The sequence below is a fragment of the Salvia splendens genome, chromosome 21 (genome assembly GCF_004379255.2).
Source record: "Salvia splendens isolate huo1 chromosome 21, SspV2, whole genome shotgun sequence".
In the NCBI taxonomy this organism is placed as follows: Eukaryota; Viridiplantae; Streptophyta; class Magnoliopsida; order Lamiales; family Lamiaceae; genus Salvia; species Salvia splendens.
The window spans coordinates 15,329,505-15,351,549 of record NC_056052.1 but is presented as its reverse complement, the minus strand read 5'-3'; the positions used below and the strand labels follow the sequence as shown (position 1 = coordinate 15,351,549).

Genomic DNA, 22,045 nt, shown 5'->3' with positions numbered 1-22,045 from the left:
AAACGTATGAAGCAGCAACATGATAAACATCGTTCTGATCGCACCTTCGCTTTGGGTGATTGGGTTTACCTGAAACTTCAACCATATCGCCAGAATACATTACGCGATCGACAATTCCATAAGTTAAGTCCTAGATACTTCGGCCCTTTCAAGATTATTGACAAATATGGCGAAGTAGCGTACAAACTTTCCTTGCCGACTGATTTGAAGATACACCCTGTTTTCCATGTATCTCAATTGAAGAAGAAAATGGGACCTCTAACTCAGCTACAAGGAACACTACCAGAGATGGGTAATTCCACCTTTCTTGAACCAGTGCAAATTCTAGAACGTCGGTTGGTTAAACGCGGCATTAAACCGGCAACTCAAGTCTTAATACATTGGGCAAATTCATTTCCCGAAGATGCTACATGGGAATTCCTTCATGATATTCAGGAACGTTATCCACTTTTTAAACCTTGAGGACAAGGTTACTGGATGGGAGGGAGATTTGATGCATGGAATCGACATTAATAAGGAACACGTGTGCATTGGACACGTGGCATGAAGATGAGCTGGATAGTAGTTAGTTAGCTCAACCGTTTCAAGTTAGTTACGATTAGTTTGAGTTAGTTAGTCGAGCTCACAGCTTTATAAGCTGAATTTCCCTCATTTTGTAATATCATCTCAGAATATTAATGCAAGCTACTACTTCTTCCTCCTTCTATTCTCCTTCTCGTGGTTCAATACAAGTAGGTGCAATTCCGGTCGTTGTTCCGGTCATCGGCGACCCCGATTCCGCACCAGTTCTCCGCAAGATTTTATCTCAAACTCTATCTCAATTCATGTTTAATCATCTCTGAAATCATTTATTTTATCAATCAGGAACATCTAACCACAAAAACCATAAACCCTAAGATATATAAATTTTTAATCTTCAAAAACAATTCAGTAAAGAAGAGCTACCTTGATAACCTTCCAATTTCGTGGGGGGAAATAAGGCCTATAACAAATTATTTTAAAAATAAGGTATGGAGGTTTTGAGGAGGTGTGGCTGTCGAACTTCAGGGGAAAAAGAATTGGGGAGAAAAAATGCATTTTCTTAACTTATAAAATGCCTATAACAAATTATTTTAAAATATGGTGAAAAGTGATAACAAATGACATCATTTCATTTAATATTTTTTTTTCTAGAAGGCCATATAAATTTCAAGAAACATTTCACATATACAAAAAATGTCCAACATGCCCAAATGAATCGGCACTTTTTTTTTATTTAGTAACACAATTTAGCTTAGTTTAAGTAAAAAGATGAACATACCCTTATATTGAATTCTCTATACAACTATCATACATATATTCTAATTTCTATTTATTCCATTTCACCTACTAACTTAAATTCGTAATATAGATCATATTTTAGATTTATAAAATTGATTTCAAATACATTTTTCAATTATTACTATTTTTAATATCGTTTTTATTCACCAAAAGCCCTGATTGTCGATTTCTTATTTCTTACCTAAAATAGTAAATTCCGTATAGGGCATTTTTGGGATGTTACATAGGAGTCTCATTTATTTCCGGCACGGATTTTAGAAAATGTTAAGAAAGTGGGTGGAAAAAAGTTAGTGAAATATGGGTTAACTTATATATATTAGTTTTATGTGAAATGTGAGTGAAATGAGTAAGTAGAATGTGCAGCATATATATCATTTTTAGTAAAAATAAACTGGGACTCCTATTCACAAATGGACTAAAATAGGAAAATGTGACTTCTATTCGCAGACAGAGAAAGTATAATGTATGACATCTTAAACGAATGCATAATCTCTTCAATGAATAATATACTCAGTAAAAATTGCTCATATTTATTTACTATATATTATTTAAATGAAAGAATTTTAGAATATATGCTTGCATCAAAGCGTGATTAAATAATACTAATGTCAAATTTTAAAAATTAGAAACTAGATAAGAATCATTTAACATATTTTTAGATTACAAAATACTTACTCCGACCATGAAAAATATATCACATTTGCCATTTTTGGTTGTCCACGAAAAATAGACCAAATTTGAAAAAGGACCTCACATTTGCTGCCTAACACAATTAAACACTACTAATACTATGGATCTCACATTCTACTAACACTACTTCTCTCTTACTTTTTTCTCTTCTCTCTTACTTTACCAATTTCACATTAAAACTCGTGCCATTTACAATATGGTCTATTTTTCGTGGACGAATGGAGTATTTCTTATATGAAACTTGATTTTTTCAATTCTTTCACCTATTATTTTATTTGATTAAAAACTAAAAGTACAATTATATAAATATACTCCCTCCGTCCCACAAAAGATTTCATACTTATGGGACGACACGAGATTTTAGGAGGTTTTGTTTTGTGTTAGGTGGAAAGAGAAAATATAATGTTTATATTATTGTGAGAGAGGACTTTTTCTAAAAATGGAAATGTGACATCTTTAATGGGACAAACTAAAAAGGAAAGTGAGACATCTTTTATAGGACGGAGGGAGTATTAAATATAGGATGAAAGTGTAATTTAATTTTAATTTTTTTACATATTACTTCCTCCGTCTCACAATAGGAATCACTCGTATTGTGGGCGCGAGTTATAAGAAATGTAAATAATAATGGGTTGAAAAAGTTAATGGAATATGAAACCCACTTTTTTATATTTGTTTCATAATAAAATGTGAGTGAAGTGGAATGTTGGACCTACTTACCATTTATGGTAAAAATGAAGTGTGACTCTTATTGTGGAATGGATCAAAATGACAAAGTGTGACTCTTATTGTTGAACGGAGGGAGTATTTTTTTTTATCAAAATTATCATTGAAATTGTCAAACAATAGGTAAAGTCGGCAATAATTGCACTTAGAGCCGACTCAACGGGATCCAAGACAATTCTATTCAGGTTGCATGTTAATCAGACTGATTGGATTATAATTTTTTTATTTATAGATTTAGAACCTTAATCTTATAGATGTAGTGAGATATTCGGGTCGGCATGGATTTCGGGCTGCATACATCCCTAATCTACTTCTTTCATCCTTACAGATAATCACATTTTCCATTTTAATCCATGTAACAAAATTAGTAAGATTTCTATTTATAAAAACATTTTTGGTATTTCCTATTTAGAGGCGAGCATTCAGTTTTCGGTTCGATTTTTTTCGAAACCAAACCAAACCAAAAAACTAAAATCTATGAAAAAAGAAATTGAACCGAACCGAACCAGATCAACTGAAAAATCAAAATCTGAGCTATAAAAATCGATTCGAACCGAAAAACTAAAATTTCACAAGATATTAAAAAGAATCCGAAAAAACTAAAATCCAAACTACAAAAATCAAACCCGAAAAGCCAAATTGCATATTTTATTAAAAAAAGAACTAAAAATTCAGAAATTATTTTTGTATAATTAACACAAAAATTATATTTTACTTATCCAATGAACATATCCAAACAATTATTATCTTTATACAAATATATTTTGTTTTGAGATATAATATATTATGAAGTACTCCATTTGTCTTATTAAATATGAAACATTTGGAAATCGGCACGAGTTTTTATGCAGTGTTGTTTTGTGAGTTAATGAAAGAGTAAAGTAAGAGAGATGAAAAAGTAGAGATTGAAATGTTTCAATTTTAGGAAACGTTTAATAATGAGACGATCTAAAAAGGAAAACGTTTAATTTTTAATGGTACAGAGAGAATAATATATAACATTAAAAGGAATTTTATTTTTTCAATTTTTGGTTTTTTTTTGATCCGATCCGATCTGAAAAAAAAATGAAATTAGCACAAACTTTAAACAAATCGAATCAAAATAAAAAATTAAAAAAAGCCAAATCAAATTTTAAATTTTAGTTTGGCTCAAATAAGAAATTCAATTTTCGATTATTTTGGTCATTCCTACTGCGTTTAATTAAAATTTGTATAGTTACTGTTCAATAAAATTTGTATTGTCTAAAAATAAAAACTATGGAGTATTTATGTGGACGTACTAGTCGTACTATATTGGTGTCCACAAAATTTCGTGGTTGGGGGGCTGGGTGAAAGGACGGAATTGCCCTTGCATATAAAAAGGCAACTTGCAAATCCCAACCCTGTTAACTCGGTCTCAATTGCTCGTGCTTCGGCCCCACACAGTGGCCTCAAAGTCAGCGGCGGCGGCCACGCCAATCCCTCCGGTACGCTTCCTCCTTCTCCGATTCCCTTTCTCCTTCGATTCGTGCGGATCGCCTATATGCTGAATCCTGTCTCTTTCCTTTATTTGTTGCAACGAAGAATCTTTAATCGTGTAACTGATGAATGTTGGGGATTGCATATTTTGGATTTGGATTTGGATTTGGATTCTATTCTGTGCTACTCCTCTTCGGAATTTTAATGCTACCAATGCCTAAAATTTCAAGGGTTGAAGAAGTGAAAGCGATTGTTATTGTTTTTTCACTCTATTTTCTTCTGTTTCCAAGGTACTCCATAACATTGATTTTTTAATCAGCTGAGCTTATAGTCTGTTTCAAAGCGAAAAAAGAAAAAAAAATAGAATGTTTCGATTTTCTGGTACGAAGTAATGGCTACGTATTTGGGGTTTTGAATGCAAATGGTGGTATTTAATATATTGTGGAAGGTGCATCAAATAAATTATAGATGGCAGAAACACTACTAATTACATGTGAATTAACATTCTAGTTATCAAGATTATTGAAATGATTGTAGAAAGCAGGCGATCCTAATATGCAGAGTTTCTTTAATATCAGGGATCTTGAAGTAGGAACTAGTTATTGCTCAAGATTTTGATGGATTATGATGATGTAAATGGCGAGGTGGTAGGAAGTTCTACTAATTATCAAGGAAGAGATGATGACGATGCAATTGTTGGGAGTTCTGCTGACGGACTAGACATTAAGGTGGACAAAGATTCCTCGGTGAGGGAGTTGTTTCAACTGGATGAGTTGCAGGATGTTAATTGCGTCGACGAACCATATGTGGGCCAAGAGTTTGAGTCTGAAGCTGCAGCACATGCTTTTTATAACTTGTATGCGACAAGAGTTGGTTTTGTCATCCGTGTGAGCAAGCTTTCTCGATCAAGGCGTGATGGCACTGCCATTGGTCGGGCACTGGTTTGCAACAAAGAGGGATTCAGGATGCCTGACAAACGTGAGAAGATCGTAAGGCAAAGGGCTGAGACAAGGGTTGGTTGCAGAGCCATGGTTTTAGTTAGGAAACTGAGTTCGGGTAAATGGACGGTTACAAAATTTGTGAAGGAGCATACTCATCCTCTAACTCCTGGTAAAGGCGGAAGGGATCTCATTTATGATCAATACCCCAACGAGCATGATAAAATCCGGGAACTATCGCAACAGCTAGCAGTTGAAAAAAAGAAAGTTGCTACATACAAAAGGCATTTGGAAATGATATTCGAACACATTGAGGAACACAATCAATCTCTTGGAAAGAAGATCCAAAACATTGTGAACAGTGTCAGAGATATGGAAACCAAAGAAGAAGTAGATCCTAGATCTTAGTAGTATAGGTGATTGATTATTTTACAAACTTTTGTCCCCCAACTTAGGTCTGGACTGAATGAACTAGTTTGGTTTTGGTTTTGTAGTCAGTCTAGTGTATATTAGTAGTAGGAATAGTGGGTTCAGAGTGTGTGTGTATTGTGTGCACTATCAATTGAATATGAATTGAGAGGTTTTTACATGAATTCAAAATCTTGATAGAATTACTTCACAGGGAAAATATTTTGTCTCTGGATGATTGAAATCTACTGTGTAGATCAATTATTGGTGGTTTAGTAGATTCATCTTCATTTATGAGTGTGAGAAATAGAATCCTTGTGTTTGTTATGGCATTATCATCATTGTTGTCTTGCTCAGGAAAGGCTGGCTGAACTAGTTTCTTTTTCATTCCATGATAAATTTAACAAGTTTGAGCATTCCCTGCTCTTGATATACTATGTTCATTGAAAGATCTCGTGCCATTTCATATATTTCTGGGTAATATATTCCTATTCCTATTCTAACTGTTAGGGTGTGCTTGTAGGTGTGACATGGTCTCGATCTGGTTCGGTATACCTGACATGTTCTCGATCTGGTTTGGCGACACCAAGTCGCCGGCATCAATTGTGTCATGTCTACAAAACAGCTCCACAATCAGTTTACTAACACAAAATCCACTCTATGCACTATAAACACATGCCCTTGTGATATTAGTATCTTTTGTTTCGAGATCATTTGAAACTATTCTATGCTATAATTTCATCTACTTTCCTTCACATCGATTAGATTTTTCAGTATCTTATTTTGATTTTTTTGCTTCTACAAATGTACTACAGTTATACATACAAAAGCTATGTTCCCTTATTAGCATGGTCATAAGTACTCTCTCTGTAACGCCCCACTTTTTGAACCCTAATTTTCGAACCCTAAGACGATTGCATTTATTTCTTTTAATGTCGTGAATTAAATGACGAATTGTTATGTGATTTCTTTGGTGACCTAATTTTGGTTCGTAGTTATGATTTTGGGTTGACGGAGTCAACTTCATTGAATTGATGACATGGCTATTTGAATATTTGATGCGGGGTGAAATATATTGCGGTGGATTATTTTTTTTTCTAAGGGTGAGTGAGATTAAATAGGATCATCAATAATTATCTTGGCCATTTTATTTAGAATCTTCGACCACTATTAAATATTGGAGAGGAATTCTATTTTCTTGGATTTAATGATTTGTTTGGGATAATTATCCAAATTAAATCCAAAGTCCAATTACCTTATTTCATCATGAGAAAAATCGATCCCTATGCTCATTCCAAGGGAGATTTCGAAATTTTCGTAATTATGGGAGGAGGAAATTATTTATTTTATCCCTTATCTATTTCTTTTCATGAGTGAATTGAAATATTCTAGCAAATCTTGCCTTACCTTATTCAATTAAAGATTTGGGATAAGTCGCGATCGCATCATTTATTATACCCTGGAAGGGCGGTCGTGACAGTTTGGTATCAGAGCCTCAGTTCTTTCCGCTCTGGACCCAAGAGCCTTGTTGAGTCAAAGTTTATTCAGGTGTAAATTTACTAATTGATAACCGTCGAAGGCTAAACACCATGACTCGTCTCCGCCCAACCACGAAGAATGAGGTAACAAGCGTTTCCATAAGTTTGATCTGAACCTGTGAAATGTTGGAAAGTGTGATAGGGATATTCCTCTGGTGGAAAATGAAATTATTTCGATGGGAATCGAAGATAATATGACATCTTTGAAAATACATGGATATGAAATTGCTGTCGTGCACACCCCGATAAGGAAAATGATGAATATGCCAAAAATGATGAATACTGTCGTGCACACCCCGATAAGGAAAATCGGCGAATACGTGATTGGACTTCTATGAGTTTGGATAGATGAAATTTTAAATGATTGAAAATTACATGAATTGTGAAACGTGAAGTATGAGTGTGATTACTTGATTATACTATGAAACAACACCTGTGAGAAATAAGTAAATACTATGGCTTTTGGAAAATGTTGTGAAGGTATGAACCGGGAGACACTATGAGATTATAAAATTGCTTTTGTTTAACAGTGAGACATGTTGACGTTGAATGTGCTGGATATTGAAGTATGATTGTGAACTTGTATTGGTTGATGTTGAGATTTGCTATTACGTCTACGAAACTGCAAAATTTACTTGAAGAAAATACATGTTGCTTCCAGGAACGACAAAATTTTGTGCCTAGGCGGTTAAAATTTCATGACTATGAAACTGTGAAATGCAAAGCATGATACGCGTGTAGTTGCGAGTTGTGATTGTGATACAGATGAGCATGAACTGCATGATTTATGAAATGCGATTCCATGGATGATTGATTGACTGAGTGCTGCTATTCACATATATTAATGTACGATGTTTGTTATGCTATGGAACACCAAATGATTTATACGAATAAATGTGTTGATTGTGCAATATATGGATGATGTTTATGTGGTGAAAATTTATGACCGATGAAGTATGAGGTATTATGGAGAACCACTATTAAAGTGAAATGTGGAACTTTTGAACTTCGTTGCGAATGTAGGAGCCATATGAAGCTTGAGTTAGGTAATGATCAAATATACGTTGAAGTACGAGACTTCAAGCTATACTTGAAATTATAGAGTGCCTAAGGCCAGACTGAACGTGCTAGAACTTAGTTATAAGTTGACAACTGCAATATCACTTTCCTGAGTGATAAAACCAACGAAAGTATATATTTCGAACTTTGGTGTATCATCACAATGGCGAGTTCATACCTAAGATCTAATAAAACTATGCAGTCTTGCATACCATGCCAAAGTGGCGATGCGACACAAGTACGACGACGTTTACGACACTTTAAGACCACGTGTGCAATGGCAATGCATTTCGAAAACTACGTGGCATGGCAAGAAGACTTTGAAGATGCGACCATCAAAAATAGTTATTAATTTCGACGATACGATGAATCTCAACTTGGAATCCACGATTTCATAGAACGATGTTACCATGTTCAGGCTCGCGAAAATGTGCGAGGGAGTGCGACCCTCATAGCTAGAATGAACGTTTTACTTTCAACAGTATTTACTTGGATTCTAAGTTCCTTTCGGGACGTTTTGAATAAACGTGAGCCCTTGTCTATTTAAACACCTTGGTTGACTCCCAATTTGCAAGTAATGTCCATTATTTTTTTCCCTATATCGAGTCATGACTCACTTGTCTCGAAAGTTTGTGTTTGCCTTTGTAACGTTGGATAGCTTGATTGAGTAGTCTCATTTGATTCATCATTCATAAGGACAATATTTTGACCTTATGAACTTCCGTCAGTGAACTTCATTCCTAAGGTTGTTTGCAGTTATGACCTTCAGTATGATCACACCTCCAGACATGTTTTCTTCAAAGAATGGAATGTTATTCTTGGAACTACTGGTTCACCTCTTTATTTTGTAACCATGTATGTGACAAGTTCTTTCTTGTAGAAGTGAAATTCTTTTTAGCTCGGTTTCACTACATATATTGTTTCATACTCAATTATTTTTCTTTCTGCAACACCAAGTTAAGGCTATCCTGTTCTCTTCTTCCTTAACGGGTTGATCGTGTTAAATTTATGAAAAGTTCCATTCACTTTGAGTTGTCTTTAACAAACCCGCGAACCCATTGATGTGATTTCATCTTTTCCAATAACATGATGTTGTTGAACCATCATTTGTACTACTTCATGACATTTGTCCATGTTTCTAAATCCTACCGCGACTGATTATTTTAGGCCTTGACATGTTTGAACGATATCCTTCATTGCTGTCCGGAATTTTGCAAATTGTGATCTAGCAGTCGGCTATGGAATTTGATAATTTTTGCAATTTCATCCTGTTTCCATGACCTATCTCATGTTCTTCTGAGCTCTCATCGGAAGTAAATTCTCAAAGCTCTATGGGTTTTATTTGATCCCTCTAAACCATTTAATTCTCAGAATGGACGGGTTGAGTCCAATGAAACTCAATCATTGCATTGTTGTTCTTGTTTCCTTGATTAATTTTGGAGCCTTCCCGACTAAAGACATCCTTAGCAATGTTGCAACAATTTGAAATCTGTTCATATCCAAGTAAGACTGTTGGGTCAAATTTCGAATCCTTGATACTAGACGGTAGGGAAATGCAGTAGTCGACTCGGATATACACAAGGAATAAGTTTCTATAGTCAGACATGCTCAAAAATGACACCCCACTCCCGGGAGAAAAGGAAGTGGGATGATTCTCGGACTCCATACGACGGAAAATGGTACCAGTCGAGTCAACATCGATCTCAACACGGAGGAGGACAACATACTTCTAGTCAGAGAGGAGACTACCGATCCAAGGCACCACAGTGAAACGTGTGCTCTAAGTATCACTTCGGAGAATGTCGACATCAAAACGTTACCAAGTGTTACAACTGCGGAGGGAATGCTCACTTCTGTAGGGAGTGTCCGAGCAAGAAGGAAGGATCGGGATCGAGGCAGAACGATCAAGGATCCCGTCAGCAACCAAGGGCACCGCAAGGTGAATCGAGAGGAAATCGCGACCAGCCATCACGACAACAACAACCCCACCGCCCAAGACTTCCGACTCAAGCTAGAGCGTACGCGTTGGAACAAAAGCAACCGAAGATGGAGCGAGATGATCGCGAAAAAGGAAACCTGACAAGTATGGGAGAAATTCTCGACACTCCTGTCGTTGTGTTGTTTGATACGGGCGCATCGCATTCATTCATATCTGATTTATGTGTGGATACTTTGAACTTGCCTGTTAACGAATATGAACATAAGATGGTAGTGTCTTCACTAGTGGGTGGGACAATAGAAATCTCACGAACTTGCCCGAACGTAGAAATTTCTATGGGAGACCTTAAGCTAGTCGCTCACGATCTGCAAGTTATGGCGATAGGAGATATCGACGTAATTTTAGGAATGGATTGGTTGACCGTGAATTTTGCGACGATTCGTTGTAAGAATAGACAAATATCTCTACAGACTACGGGAAAGAAACCCACCATATACTATGGAATCTCGATGAACCGGTGAACGTCTATCATCTCTGCACTCCAAGCCACTACGATGTTGAGAAAAGGGTGTCCTGCCTATCTGGTCTATCTACAAGGGGATGAGAAGGAAGAGAGGAAGGTGGAGGATGTCGCTGTGGTTCGAGAATTTTCCGACGTCTTCCCTGAAGCTTTGCCTGGACCACCGCCAGATCGACAATCGGAGTTCACAATCGACCTAACGCCAGGGTCGGCGCCTGTGTCCAAGCCACCATACCGAATGGCGCCTAAGGAGTTACAGGAACTCAAGATACAACTTCAAGATCTTATGGACATGGGTTTCATTAGACCCACTGTCTCACCGTGGAGCGCTCCTGTGCTTTTTGTGAAAAAGAAGGATGGATCGATGAGAATGTGTATCGATTATAGAGAGCTGAACAAGATGACTCTCAAGAACAGATATCCACTGCCGAGGATAGATGACCTATTCGATCAACTTCGAGGAGCCAGTGTGTTCTCAAAGATTGACTTAAGGTCTGGATACCATCAGTTGAGAGTCCGAGGAGAGGATATACCGAAGACTGCTTTTCGCACGAGGTATGGTCACTATGAGTTTGTGGTAATGCCGTTTGGATTGACTAATGCCCCTGCGGTATTCATGGATTTAATGAATCGAGTGTTTCATCCGTACTTGGATAAGTTCGTTTTGGTATTCATAGATGACGTACTTGTTTACTCGAAGAATGAGAAAGAGCACGAGGAACATCTGCAAATCACTTTGGAAACGTTGAGGAGTGAGAAACTCTACGCCAAATTCAGCAAGTGTGAGTTTTGGCTTAAGGAAGTAAATTTTCTTGGTCACATCGTGTCGACAGAAGGAATTCGAGTCGATCCCGCTAAGGTTGAGGTGGTACAGCAGTGGAAAGCACCTTCAACACCAAACGAGATTCGGAGTTTCCTAGGCTTGGCAAGATACTACCGAAGGTTTATATAGGGATTCTCCAAGATAGCGAGACCCATGACACAACAGCTCAAGAAGGGGGTGAAAGTCAATTGGACCCCCGAGTGTGAGGCAAGTTTTCAACTCTTGAAGGAAAAGCTAACTAGTGCACCGATTCTAGCTGTACTAGAGCCTGGAGTGAACTACGTGGTATACACGGATGCTTCGAAGGTGGGACTTGGATGCGTGTTGATGCAAAGCAACAAGGTGATTGCTTACGCATCCCGACATTTGAGGCCGCACGAGTTGAACTATCCAACCCACGACTTGGAGTTAGCAGCGGTAGTACACGCTTTAAAGATTTGGAGATATCATCTCTACGGAGTTCGATGCGAGATCTTTACGGACCACAAAAGCCTAAAGTATTTCTTCGAGCAGAAAGATTTGAACATGCGGCAACGAAGATGGCTCGAGTTGGTGAAAGACTACGATTGTGGCATCAATTACCACCCCGACAAAGCAAATGTCGTGGCAGATGCTTTGAGCCGGAAGGACCATTCCCAACTGGATACTTTTCTCACCAAAGAAGGAAGCCTGATTCGCGAGTTTAGTAAGATGCGTTTGGAAGTGGTGAGAGCACCTGAAACTGTGGAAGTGCGAATCGACACTTTAGTCGTTGAACCTAATCTAAGGTCAAAAATTATTGAAGCACAACGGATGGATGTGAAATTGGAAGAAATTCGTGTAGAAGTGCGAACCGGTGAACCTGGGAATTTTAGTGAAGAAGGTGACAATGCGCTTACTTTCAAAGGAAGACTATGCATGCCGGACAACGAGGAGCTCAAAAACAAAGTTATGAGTGAAGCACATGAGACTCCTTACACCGCCCACACAGGAAGTACGAAAATGTATCAAGACTTAAAGAAGTCCTTTTGGTGGAATGGTATGAAGAGGGATATAGCGGCATTTGTAGCGCGCTGCTTAGCCTGCCAACAGTGAAGGCTCTACATCAACGACCGTACGAAAAGTTGCAACCACTAGAAGTTCCCGAGTGGAAATGGGAGCACATCGCCATGGATTTTGTGACAGCATTGCCAAAGACGCAAAAAGGGAATACCGCCATATAGGTAATTATAGACCGACTCACCAAGAGTGCACACTTCATATCGATTCCCATAACCTATGGATCAAACAAGCTAGCTCAAATTTATATAAAGGAAATAGTGCGACTGCATGGAGTCCCAGTGACGATCACGTCTGACTGTGACCTGAAGTTCACCTCAAGGTTTTGGATCAGCCTACAACGTGAGCTAGGAACTCGATTGAATTTTAGCACAGCATTTCACCCGCTGACAGATGGGCAGTCCGAAAGAACGATCCAAACTCTCGAGGATATGTTGAGGGCTGTGGTGCTAGACCGATGAGGAAGTTGGGAGTCCGCACTACCACTGATTGAATTCGCCTACAACAACAGTTTCCAGGCAACGATAAACATGGCGCCATATGAAGCCTTGTATGGGAGAAAGTGTAGATCCCCGCTCTACTGGGACGAAGTTGGCGAGAGAAGAGTACTTGGACCCGATGAAGTTGAAGAGATGGTTGGAATTGTCCGACAAATTCGTGAAAGGATAAAAGAAGCTCAAGACAGACAGAAGTCATACACGGATGCACGGCGAACCGACTTACAATTTCAAGCTGGCGACAAAGTTTTCCTCAAAGTATCCCCGTCGAAAGGGATAACGCGTTTCGGTGTCAAGGGAAAATTAAAACCGCGATTTATTGGGCCTTATGAAATCCTTGAAGGAGTGGGTCCTGTTGCATACCGTTTGGCGCTACCCCCAAGCCTTGGAAACGTGCACAACGTCTTTCATGTATAGCAATTGCAGAAATACGTGTTTGACCCAAAGCACGTGATTCACTACAAAGAAGTCGCTTTGAACCCAGACTTGAGCTACGAGGAGAGACCCCATATGACTTTAGACCGAAAGGTCCAGAACGTGAGAAATAAACCGGTTGCTTACGTGAAAGTACTTTGGAGAAACCACGGGCACGAAGAAGCCACGTGGGAGATTGAGGACAAGATGATGGAATCGTACCCAGAACTCTTCCCATGAAGGTACCAAATTTCGGGATGAAATTTCTTTTAAGAGTGGTAGGATGTAACGCCCCACTTTTTGAACCCTAAAACGATTGCATTTATTTCTTTTAATGTCGTGAATTAAATGACGAATTGTTATGTGATTTCTTTGGTGACCTAATTTTGGTTCGTAGTTATGATTTTGGGTTGACGGAGTCAACTTCATTGAATTGATGACATGACTATTTGAATATTTGATGCGGGGTGAAATATATTGCGGTTAATTATTTTTTTTGTAAGGGTGAGTGAGATTAAATATGATGGCCATTTTATTTAGAATCTTCGACCACTATTAAATATTGGAGAGGAATTCTATTTTCTTGGATTTAATTATTTGTTTGGGATAATTATCCAAATTAAATCCAAAGTCCAATTACCTTATTTCTTCATGAGAAAAATCGATCCCTATGCTTATTCCAAGGGAGATTTCGAAATTTTCCTAATTATGGGAGGAGGAAATTATTTATTTTATCCCTTATCTATTTCTTTCCATGAGTGAATTGAAATATTCTAGCAAATTTTGCCTTACCTTATTCAATTAAAGATTTGAAATTTATTCCTTGTTGGAGGAACTTAATACACGCCTATTTCCCTATATCTTGGGAGGATTATTATTAATTTTTCTGCTCCGTATTATTTTATTCTACTCCGTGAAATACCAAATTAAATCATAGGCTAATTAAATAGCCTATAATTTTCGAAATCCCCCTTATTCCTCCCCAAGAATCACGTTAATTCCCCCCATCAAATCTCCTCCAAATCTTCATGTAATTAATTGGGATTTTATTTCAACTCTTTACATATGAGGGGGAGAAAACCCTAAACCTACAACTACACGCCCCCCCCCCTCACATCCCACACGCCACTTTCTCCTCTCCACTCCTCTTCCACTTGTTCTTCTATTCCACTCAAGACCTCTTCATTTTTTGCCAAGAATTTGTTGAAGAATCAAGATTCATACTTTGTTCTACCGATCGTTTCAATCAAGAAAGGTACAATTGAACTTCTTTTCCTCATCCTCTCCATTCAAAAATTGATTTTGATTCCCTCATGCATAATGAGTGTAGGATCGTAGGTATAAGAAATTAATCGGGTGGGATTGATGATTTCATGAGAAAAGATATATTAATGCGTTATGGTTGTATATGATTTATTTTGTGGATGATTTATGTTGAATGCTATGTGAATATGTGAGAATACAATTGTGAGATCTTGCTGAAGCATGAATATATGTGTTGGGATGAATATTTGGTAACCCCTAATTCGGAATTGTGAAGCATGAAATCTGTAGTGTTCGGACAGTAGATTCGCGTGTTTGACCAACCAAAAGAACTCCTTTTTGTTCGATCCTTTTTTCTGAGTAAATTTTAAGGCGTCTTCTGTGTTGTGTGAAAATTTCAACCTATTTGGACAAAAGATAAAATTTTAGTGAATTTTTGAAATCGACTGCGCAGTTCTGCCAGAAATTGTTTTCTCCACTAGTGGGTTTCGTTTTTATTTGACCGACCTAAAACGGTTATTTTGATGTGAAATTTTAACTGGATGGTATTTGATGTGTTTACTGCATTGTGGTAAAATTTTAGCCCTAACGGAGGTCGGATGAAATTTTTAACGATTTTTACAAAACGCTTGCGCTGTGCTGCCAGATTCCTACCACGATCAAATGATCTTGATGATTAAGTTTTGAATGATATACATGATGCATATGTGTTAAGAAACCAATTCGATGATGTAGTGATGTGTTGTGCATTGATACATGCTATGATGTGTTTCCTCATGTTGACAAAACTAATCGATGGGAAAAGGGGAAAGTTGGGGACATGCATGATTTTGAGTTGGTATTTGGGACTGATTGTGATACTCATAATTCAAAGGTGATAACTCGCGCTCTCAGCGTGACAGCAAGGGAAAGGAGATACTTGAAATCTAAGCAGTCGAGGTGGGCTTTCTTTTAAATAAGGACGATGTCCTAAATGTTTTATCGATGGGATATGAAACTGTGTTTATCATGCCTTGTTTGATTTTAATGTGCCTATCTGATATGGCTTTATGCCATTATTATTTAAATCGAATTCGGGTCCTCGTAGGGCCGCAAACCCTACTTGGACTAGTGTACACCTATGGTAGACCATGTGCTAGCGTACGGGCTTGCCGGTCTAGTGACCTGGTTTGCGGCCGCATTCCTTGTCATGTATGAGCAGATATGACTAACGTCTATGGGAAAATGACTGATCAGTCGACTTTTACTATGAGAAATGATTTTGAGTGCCTCGTGCCTTTCTAAAGCTAAACCCCGATGGTTACTTATGTATGGCATGATAAATAATACTTTTATTGAAAGTGTTTTCGGCGCGAGCCACTGAGTATTATTATAGTACTCAGCCCTGCATGTGTTTTCCTTATGTGCAGGTTGAGCGGCGACGAGCGGTTGGCGGTGTTGAGCAAATTAACTAAATTAATATGAATGTCTTGAAACTCCTAGTGTTGTCGTGTCTTCACACATACTTTTCTCTTGGATGCTTCCGCTAAAACATGATTTTTCTTATCTTTGGGTTGATACTGAAACTATTAAATTCTTGTTTTGAATATTGAGACATGATACGTTTTTGGATTATTTTGAGCCATGCCATTTGACCTAAATCTTGATAGTCTTTCTTCATTGGTTTCCATTGCTAAAACGTCACTTTTATTATACTTATTTGTTCATTTATTCTTTGGTCAAACCCCCTTTTTTATAAAACCCTAACCCTTTCTTTGATTGTATTTAAATCCTGTTAAGTCGCGATCGCCGCATTTATTATACCCTAAAAGGCGGTCGTGACACTCTCCGTCCATCAATACAAGGCCAATTTGACTGGGCACGCGTTTTAAAAAATGTACTCCGTAGAAAGTGAGTAGAAAAAGATAGTGAAAAATTTAGTAGAAAGTGAGTAGAAAAAATTAGTGAAAGGTGAGTTGTGGATCCATTACCAAAAGTAGTTAAAAAGTAAATGAGACATTTATTGATAGACAGATAAAAATTGCGAAATGGAACACTTAATGATGAACGGTGAGAGTAATTGATTTGGTTGCACGTGTGATTCCATTTGATTACCAAACAAACCAAGAATAATAGCTACATTATGCTAATTCATATTCAAACTCAATGCTTCAATGGCATTTTTTCCAAGCACAAAGGTTAACAACAGAGAGTAATGGAGTAAATTATACTACCAAAACTCTGTTAAATAAGTAAACTTTCAGGAATATGAACCTTCCTGTCCATCATTTTTATGGTTAGCAGCTTCAATATCTGTAACTAAAGGATCTACAACCATCAAAAAATCATCAAAGGTGATCCCACACCATGTATTTAATAAATATTATCGACTATTGCAGGTTTAACGCACATATTCTACGGAATCTACAAATACTACATCCCAGAAATTCGAAGATGAATATGAAAGGGGGTGCCCGACCGCAACACACCAACCCTATGTAACACCATTTTCTTCAGATCAATTTTTCCCAGGAGCATCAAATAGCTCCTTACATAGCAACATCAGGATCCAATCTTCTCTGAATAGCAGCTGCTGCCTAAATTTTTTAAAGAAAAACCCTGTTAGCAGATACAGTAGGAATGGATCATATTCAACACTTTTACTGGCAGCCTCACCTCAAAGTTGCCGAGCTTGTATTGATATGCCATTTCTTCCCTGAGTTGTGCTTGCTCTTTCATTGCTTGAGCCTAAAAATATCAATTTCACCAGAATGAGAATACAACAACTTGCCAATAAAAGTGGGAACAGAAACAAGATTTTCATAAACATCATACCATCCCAGACTGCATAGACTGCTGTAAAGCTTGGATCTGTTCTTCCTTTTGTCTTTCACGTTCTTTCTGCAGTTCTAGTCTGTAAAAAAGAGAACAGTTTGAAGAACATTATGGACTTCAGCCCTGGACTATATGTCAGACTAATGTTCACCGAAGAGCAAAGTCTGGCAAGAAACTCAAATTAAAAATAAACACAGCTACTTGGATTGCATACGTATAGTCATTTGACAGCACATTGGTCAGATCACAGTACCAGTTAAAAGAACTTATTGCATGAAATGGGGCCAGATACACATGCATTGAGTATCTTTATGAGAAAAGGGCAACTTCAGATCCATATAATGGAGAAGGGCCAGTCACAATTAACTCAACAAATTTTGACCAAGTGTGCTCACACTTATAGTGCTTGGCCAAAGTCAAAAACTTGGAATCATAAGTTCAATTCTAACCAGCAGAAGAATACAGTTCATTTCATTGCTACAATCACTGGATGAACTTTCATAGCCACAATATACTTTAATATTGCCATTTTGTATGACAGAATATCCAAATTTAAAAATGATAACAAACACTCCCTTCATTTACCAAAAATAGTCCTATTGGTTGAAGGCACAGATTTTAGGCGAAATTCATAAAGTATGAGAAAGAAATAAATAAAGTGGGTATAGTACTAAAGTAGGAGAGCGAAAGATAAAAAAGTGAGTACTAAATTGAGAGTAATTTTCCATTTTTAGTATGAGATTAATTTTGGTTGACGGACGAAAATGGAAAGAGATATTTTTTGTGGGTAGAGGCAGTATTTCAAACAAGAGATAACTTATCGTATAGAGATGTAAGCATATCTATGTATTTATGATTTATAAAGTGGCACTAACGAACGCTGGAAATTCTAAAAACCAATCAAGTGCATTTTGTAGCTCTCAAACTAACTCCCACTTTATGGGCAGGTTAACATTCGTCCTACTCAGACTAAAGATTATAAAAGTTAACTAATAAAAAAATCTTGGATCATAAATTTCTCAAATCAATGCTAGAACTAGTGGGGTATGTAATCACATCATTATCCAGTAATAACTTGAAAATGAAAAACTCAACGGAAAACAATTTCTCACCTTCGCTGTTCTTCATCATTGAATACAGTACGCTCAGACTCCTGCATTTTAGCAAATCCCTTTTTCATTTCCTTTTCCATTTTATGTTTGAAATAAGCATCAAGGTTGTAATACCTGCAAACATAAGAGCAAGAATCAGTCTTGCATCAACATGTGTGAGAAGAGGATACATACATACCTGCCTATCCCCCCCCCTCCCCCCGGAAAATAAAACCCCCAAAAGAAAAGTTCTCTCAGTTGAATGCAATATAGACCCCATGAGGTTCCAGAGGAGTGCAGCAAACTTATAAGTAATGAAATAACAGAATCAACAAAGTAATACCATTAAAGGCCACAACAAAAGAATACAGATCGAATTTCAAAGTAACAATGAGACAGATATAAGAAGACATCTTAAAGAGAAAAAACATAAGACATAGCCAAACCTATAAACTTCCAAAGACAGCATATTAAAGAAGTAAAGAGGACTAACTTTTTAGAAGGAAAGGTTGCTGTGTTATGATCTTCCATGAAGCTGCAGAGACCACAAGCATTAGGATATTTTAGTCCCTTAATAAAGGGAAATTGCACCGAAAACGAATGGTAAAGTCATCGTGAGATTGAATATCAAACTAATTTTCAGATGTGTCATTTCAACGAAGTCTAGATAAAATAAAGTGCAAGAAATTACTCTTTGAAGAGCTGCTTCTCTTCCCAATTGGCTAGACTTTCCAGGTTGACCTGTTTACACTTACAGAGCAGTTAGAACCAGCATGGACATAATCACACTCCAAAAAAGGACTTGAAATCAATTAATAGAATAGATCTACCCCAGAACATATACAGCATGCCGTCCCTCCAGAAATATCCATTTCTAGGCATGTCTATTTAATATAAAAAATAAATGTAGGGAAAGCATGCCAAAAATACTTTTGAAGAGAATTATCAGCCATATATAGTGAACAAAACAATCACAAATAACGCGATAAAATACAATAATCAAAATCTGATAAGACTACTATAGAACAATTAAAGGAAGCTGATGATATAATTTAAAAGAATTACCTTTTTCACTTCTGATAACCATGCGGTAAATTCAGGCCGTTTATTCCTACAATAAAATGATAAATAAATCATGTTAATGAAAACTACATAGAAAGTAACTCAGAAAGGTACTTGACTAAGAAATGGAACCAAAAACAGTGATCATCTTCACATCTTGACAAAACAGGGAGTACAACAGCTGAAAATATTTGATGCAAAATATATTGTTATCGTTGTAACTTGCTTTTCTTTTCGCTATGGTTTTCCAGTAGAAAAATAGTGTTAATTTATATTAATACAAAAAGCAGCAGACCTTCATGAACTGAAACCTGACTAGAAGAAGGTGACTTGAAAGCACAAGCTAATTTCTAATCCTAATTGGACCAAAAATCAATGAAGAAATCAATTTCACATAAATAATGATTAAGAAACAAGAAGAAAGGCGAATTGAGCAAATTAACATACCACATATCAGTCTCTCTAATAATGCCATACTTCCCCCACAAATTAGTGACGGCGCCTTTCTTCCCCTTCTCTTTCTCCTTCTTCTTCTTCTTCTTCTTGGCTTTCCGTTTCTTCTCCTCCTCCCTCTTCTTCCTCTTCCTTTCCTTGTCTTTCTCTCTCATCCGCCTTTCCTTCTTCTCCTCTCTCCTCCTCTTCTCTCTCCTGTGCCGCCTCCTCTCGTCTTCGTCAGACGAGTCCTCCGAATCGTAAGAGTCCTCATCGGAGGCGGAAGACGACGTAAAGGAATCGAAGTAGTCCCTGGACCGCCTCCTCTTGGAACTCGAGCTTCGGGTTTTACTGTGGCGCTTGGCTCGTTTCCGGATTTTTTTGGAATCGTGGTCGGAGTCGGAGTCCGAGTCCGGATCGGGATCGGATTCGGATTCAAAATCGGATTTATGGAGGCGGCGGCGGTTGGAGGGAGCGGCGGCGACATCGATTGCCGGGGATTTGTTTCTGTCGTTGCCCATTTCTTGATTTTGAGAGGAAGAGGGATCACCCGGTCGATTATTTATACCTGATTGAGCTAAAACCCACGATTCTATGTTCAAATGAAACGCTGCTCTATTGCAACGACTCTTTGTTTAGAGCATCCACATTAGGAAGTGGACAAGCAATAGCTCAGGCATAGCCCAGCCACAAACTCTTCTGCCACAACATCATTACTAAAATCCCCTGGCATATTATCGGGATAAGCAATTGGACAAGCAATAGCCCAGCCATAGCCTTGCCACATCATCAGCAATAAAAACAAATAATTAACAATAACACAAAATACAGAATTAAATTTACAATACAGATACGAAAAAATTCAATAATAATATTAAAATTTTAAAAAGTACATTAATTAAAAAACACACTTAATTAAAATTAAAATAACAAAAACATCCGCATTAATGAGTTTGTCCCACATTAAAAGTGGAACATAAAACATTCAAGGATGTCTCTATAAAGGAGAAACAACCAAGAATGAGCTTGTCCCACATCGAAGGCGGAACATAAAACATTCAAGGATGTCTCCATAAAAGAGAAACAACCAAGAATGAGTTTGTCCCACATCGAAAGTGGAACATAAAACATTCAAGGATGTCTCTATAAAAGAGAAACAACCAAGAATGAGTTTGTCCCACATTAGAAGTGGAACATAAAACATTCAAGGATGTCTCTATAAAAGAGAAACAATCAAGAATGAGTTTGTCCCATATCGAAAGTGGAACATAAAACATTCAAGGATGTCTCTATAAAAGAGAAACAATCAAGAATGAGTTTGTCCTACATCGAAAGTGGAACATAAAACATTTAAGGATGTCTCTATAAAAGAGAAACAACCAAGAATGAGTTTGTCCCACATCGAAAGTGGAACATAAAACATTCAAGGATGTCTCTATAAAAGAGAAACAACCAAGAATGAGTTTGTCCCACATCGAAAGTGGAACATAAAACATTCAAGGATGTCTCTATAAAAGAGAAACAACCAAGAATGAGTTTGTCCCACATCGAAAGTGGAACATAAAACATTCATGGATGTCTCTATAAAAGAGAAACGACCAAGAATGAGTTTCATAAAAAAACATTAAATAAAAAAAAATTAAAATTTCCGCTCGCCGATCGGGAGGCTGCAATAGGGGCGAGCCGATCGGCGAGCGCCCGGGAATCGGCGTGCGCTAGCCGATTTGGCGCTCGCCGGCTGCAATAGTTCGGCGAGCGGACCGGCGAGGGCCAAAAATCGGCGAGCCGGTGCGCTCGCCTCTATTGCGGATGCTCTTACCCCTCCAAAAGGGCCCATTTTTTTTATTATTTCCACATCATCATTTTACTCAAGGGTTCATCTTCCGGCAATATAAGGACATATCTCAGGGCTTATCCCACTTCCCATTTCATTTCCACATCATCACTCTTTTGTTTTAATTTTTTTTCCTTCTATATTTAATATGTTATCAAATTAAATAATTAAAATACAAATA

At 37.5% G+C, this 22,045-nt stretch overlaps 1 protein-coding gene across 1 annotated transcript; it reads right to left on the bottom strand.

The window, feature by feature from the left end:
- Positions 1-16,831: 16,831 nt before the first annotated feature.
- On the bottom strand, positions 16,832-20,626 carry LOC121785269 (golgin subfamily A member 6-like protein 2). The gene is made up of 8 exons (XM_042183657.1): positions 20,046-20,626; positions 19,602-19,647; positions 19,228-19,277; positions 19,030-19,071; positions 18,558-18,671; positions 17,446-17,524; positions 17,287-17,358; positions 16,832-17,207 (listed from the first exon to the last, which is right to left on the bottom strand). The coding sequence occupies exons 1-8, from the start codon at positions 20,549-20,551 to the stop codon at positions 17,160-17,162; spliced, it is 957 nt and encodes a 318-aa protein (XP_042039591.1). The 5' UTR covers positions 20,552-20,626; the 3' UTR covers positions 16,832-17,159.
- Between the last annotated feature and the right edge of the window lie 1,419 nt (positions 20,627-22,045).

Coding starts and splice junctions, on each gene's coding strand:
- LOC121785269 (XM_042183657.1), bottom strand. CDS start 20,551: ATGGGCAACGACAGAAACAAATCCCCGGCAATCGATGTCGCCGCCGCT. Junction 19,278..19,601: donor GGTTATCAGAAGTGAAAAAG/GTAATTCTTTTA, acceptor AAGTGTAAACAG/GTCAACCTGGAAAGTCTAGC. Junction 17,525..18,557: donor AATGATGAAGAACAGCGAAG/GTGAGAAATTGT, acceptor TCTTTTTTACAG/ACTAGAACTGCAGAAAGAAC.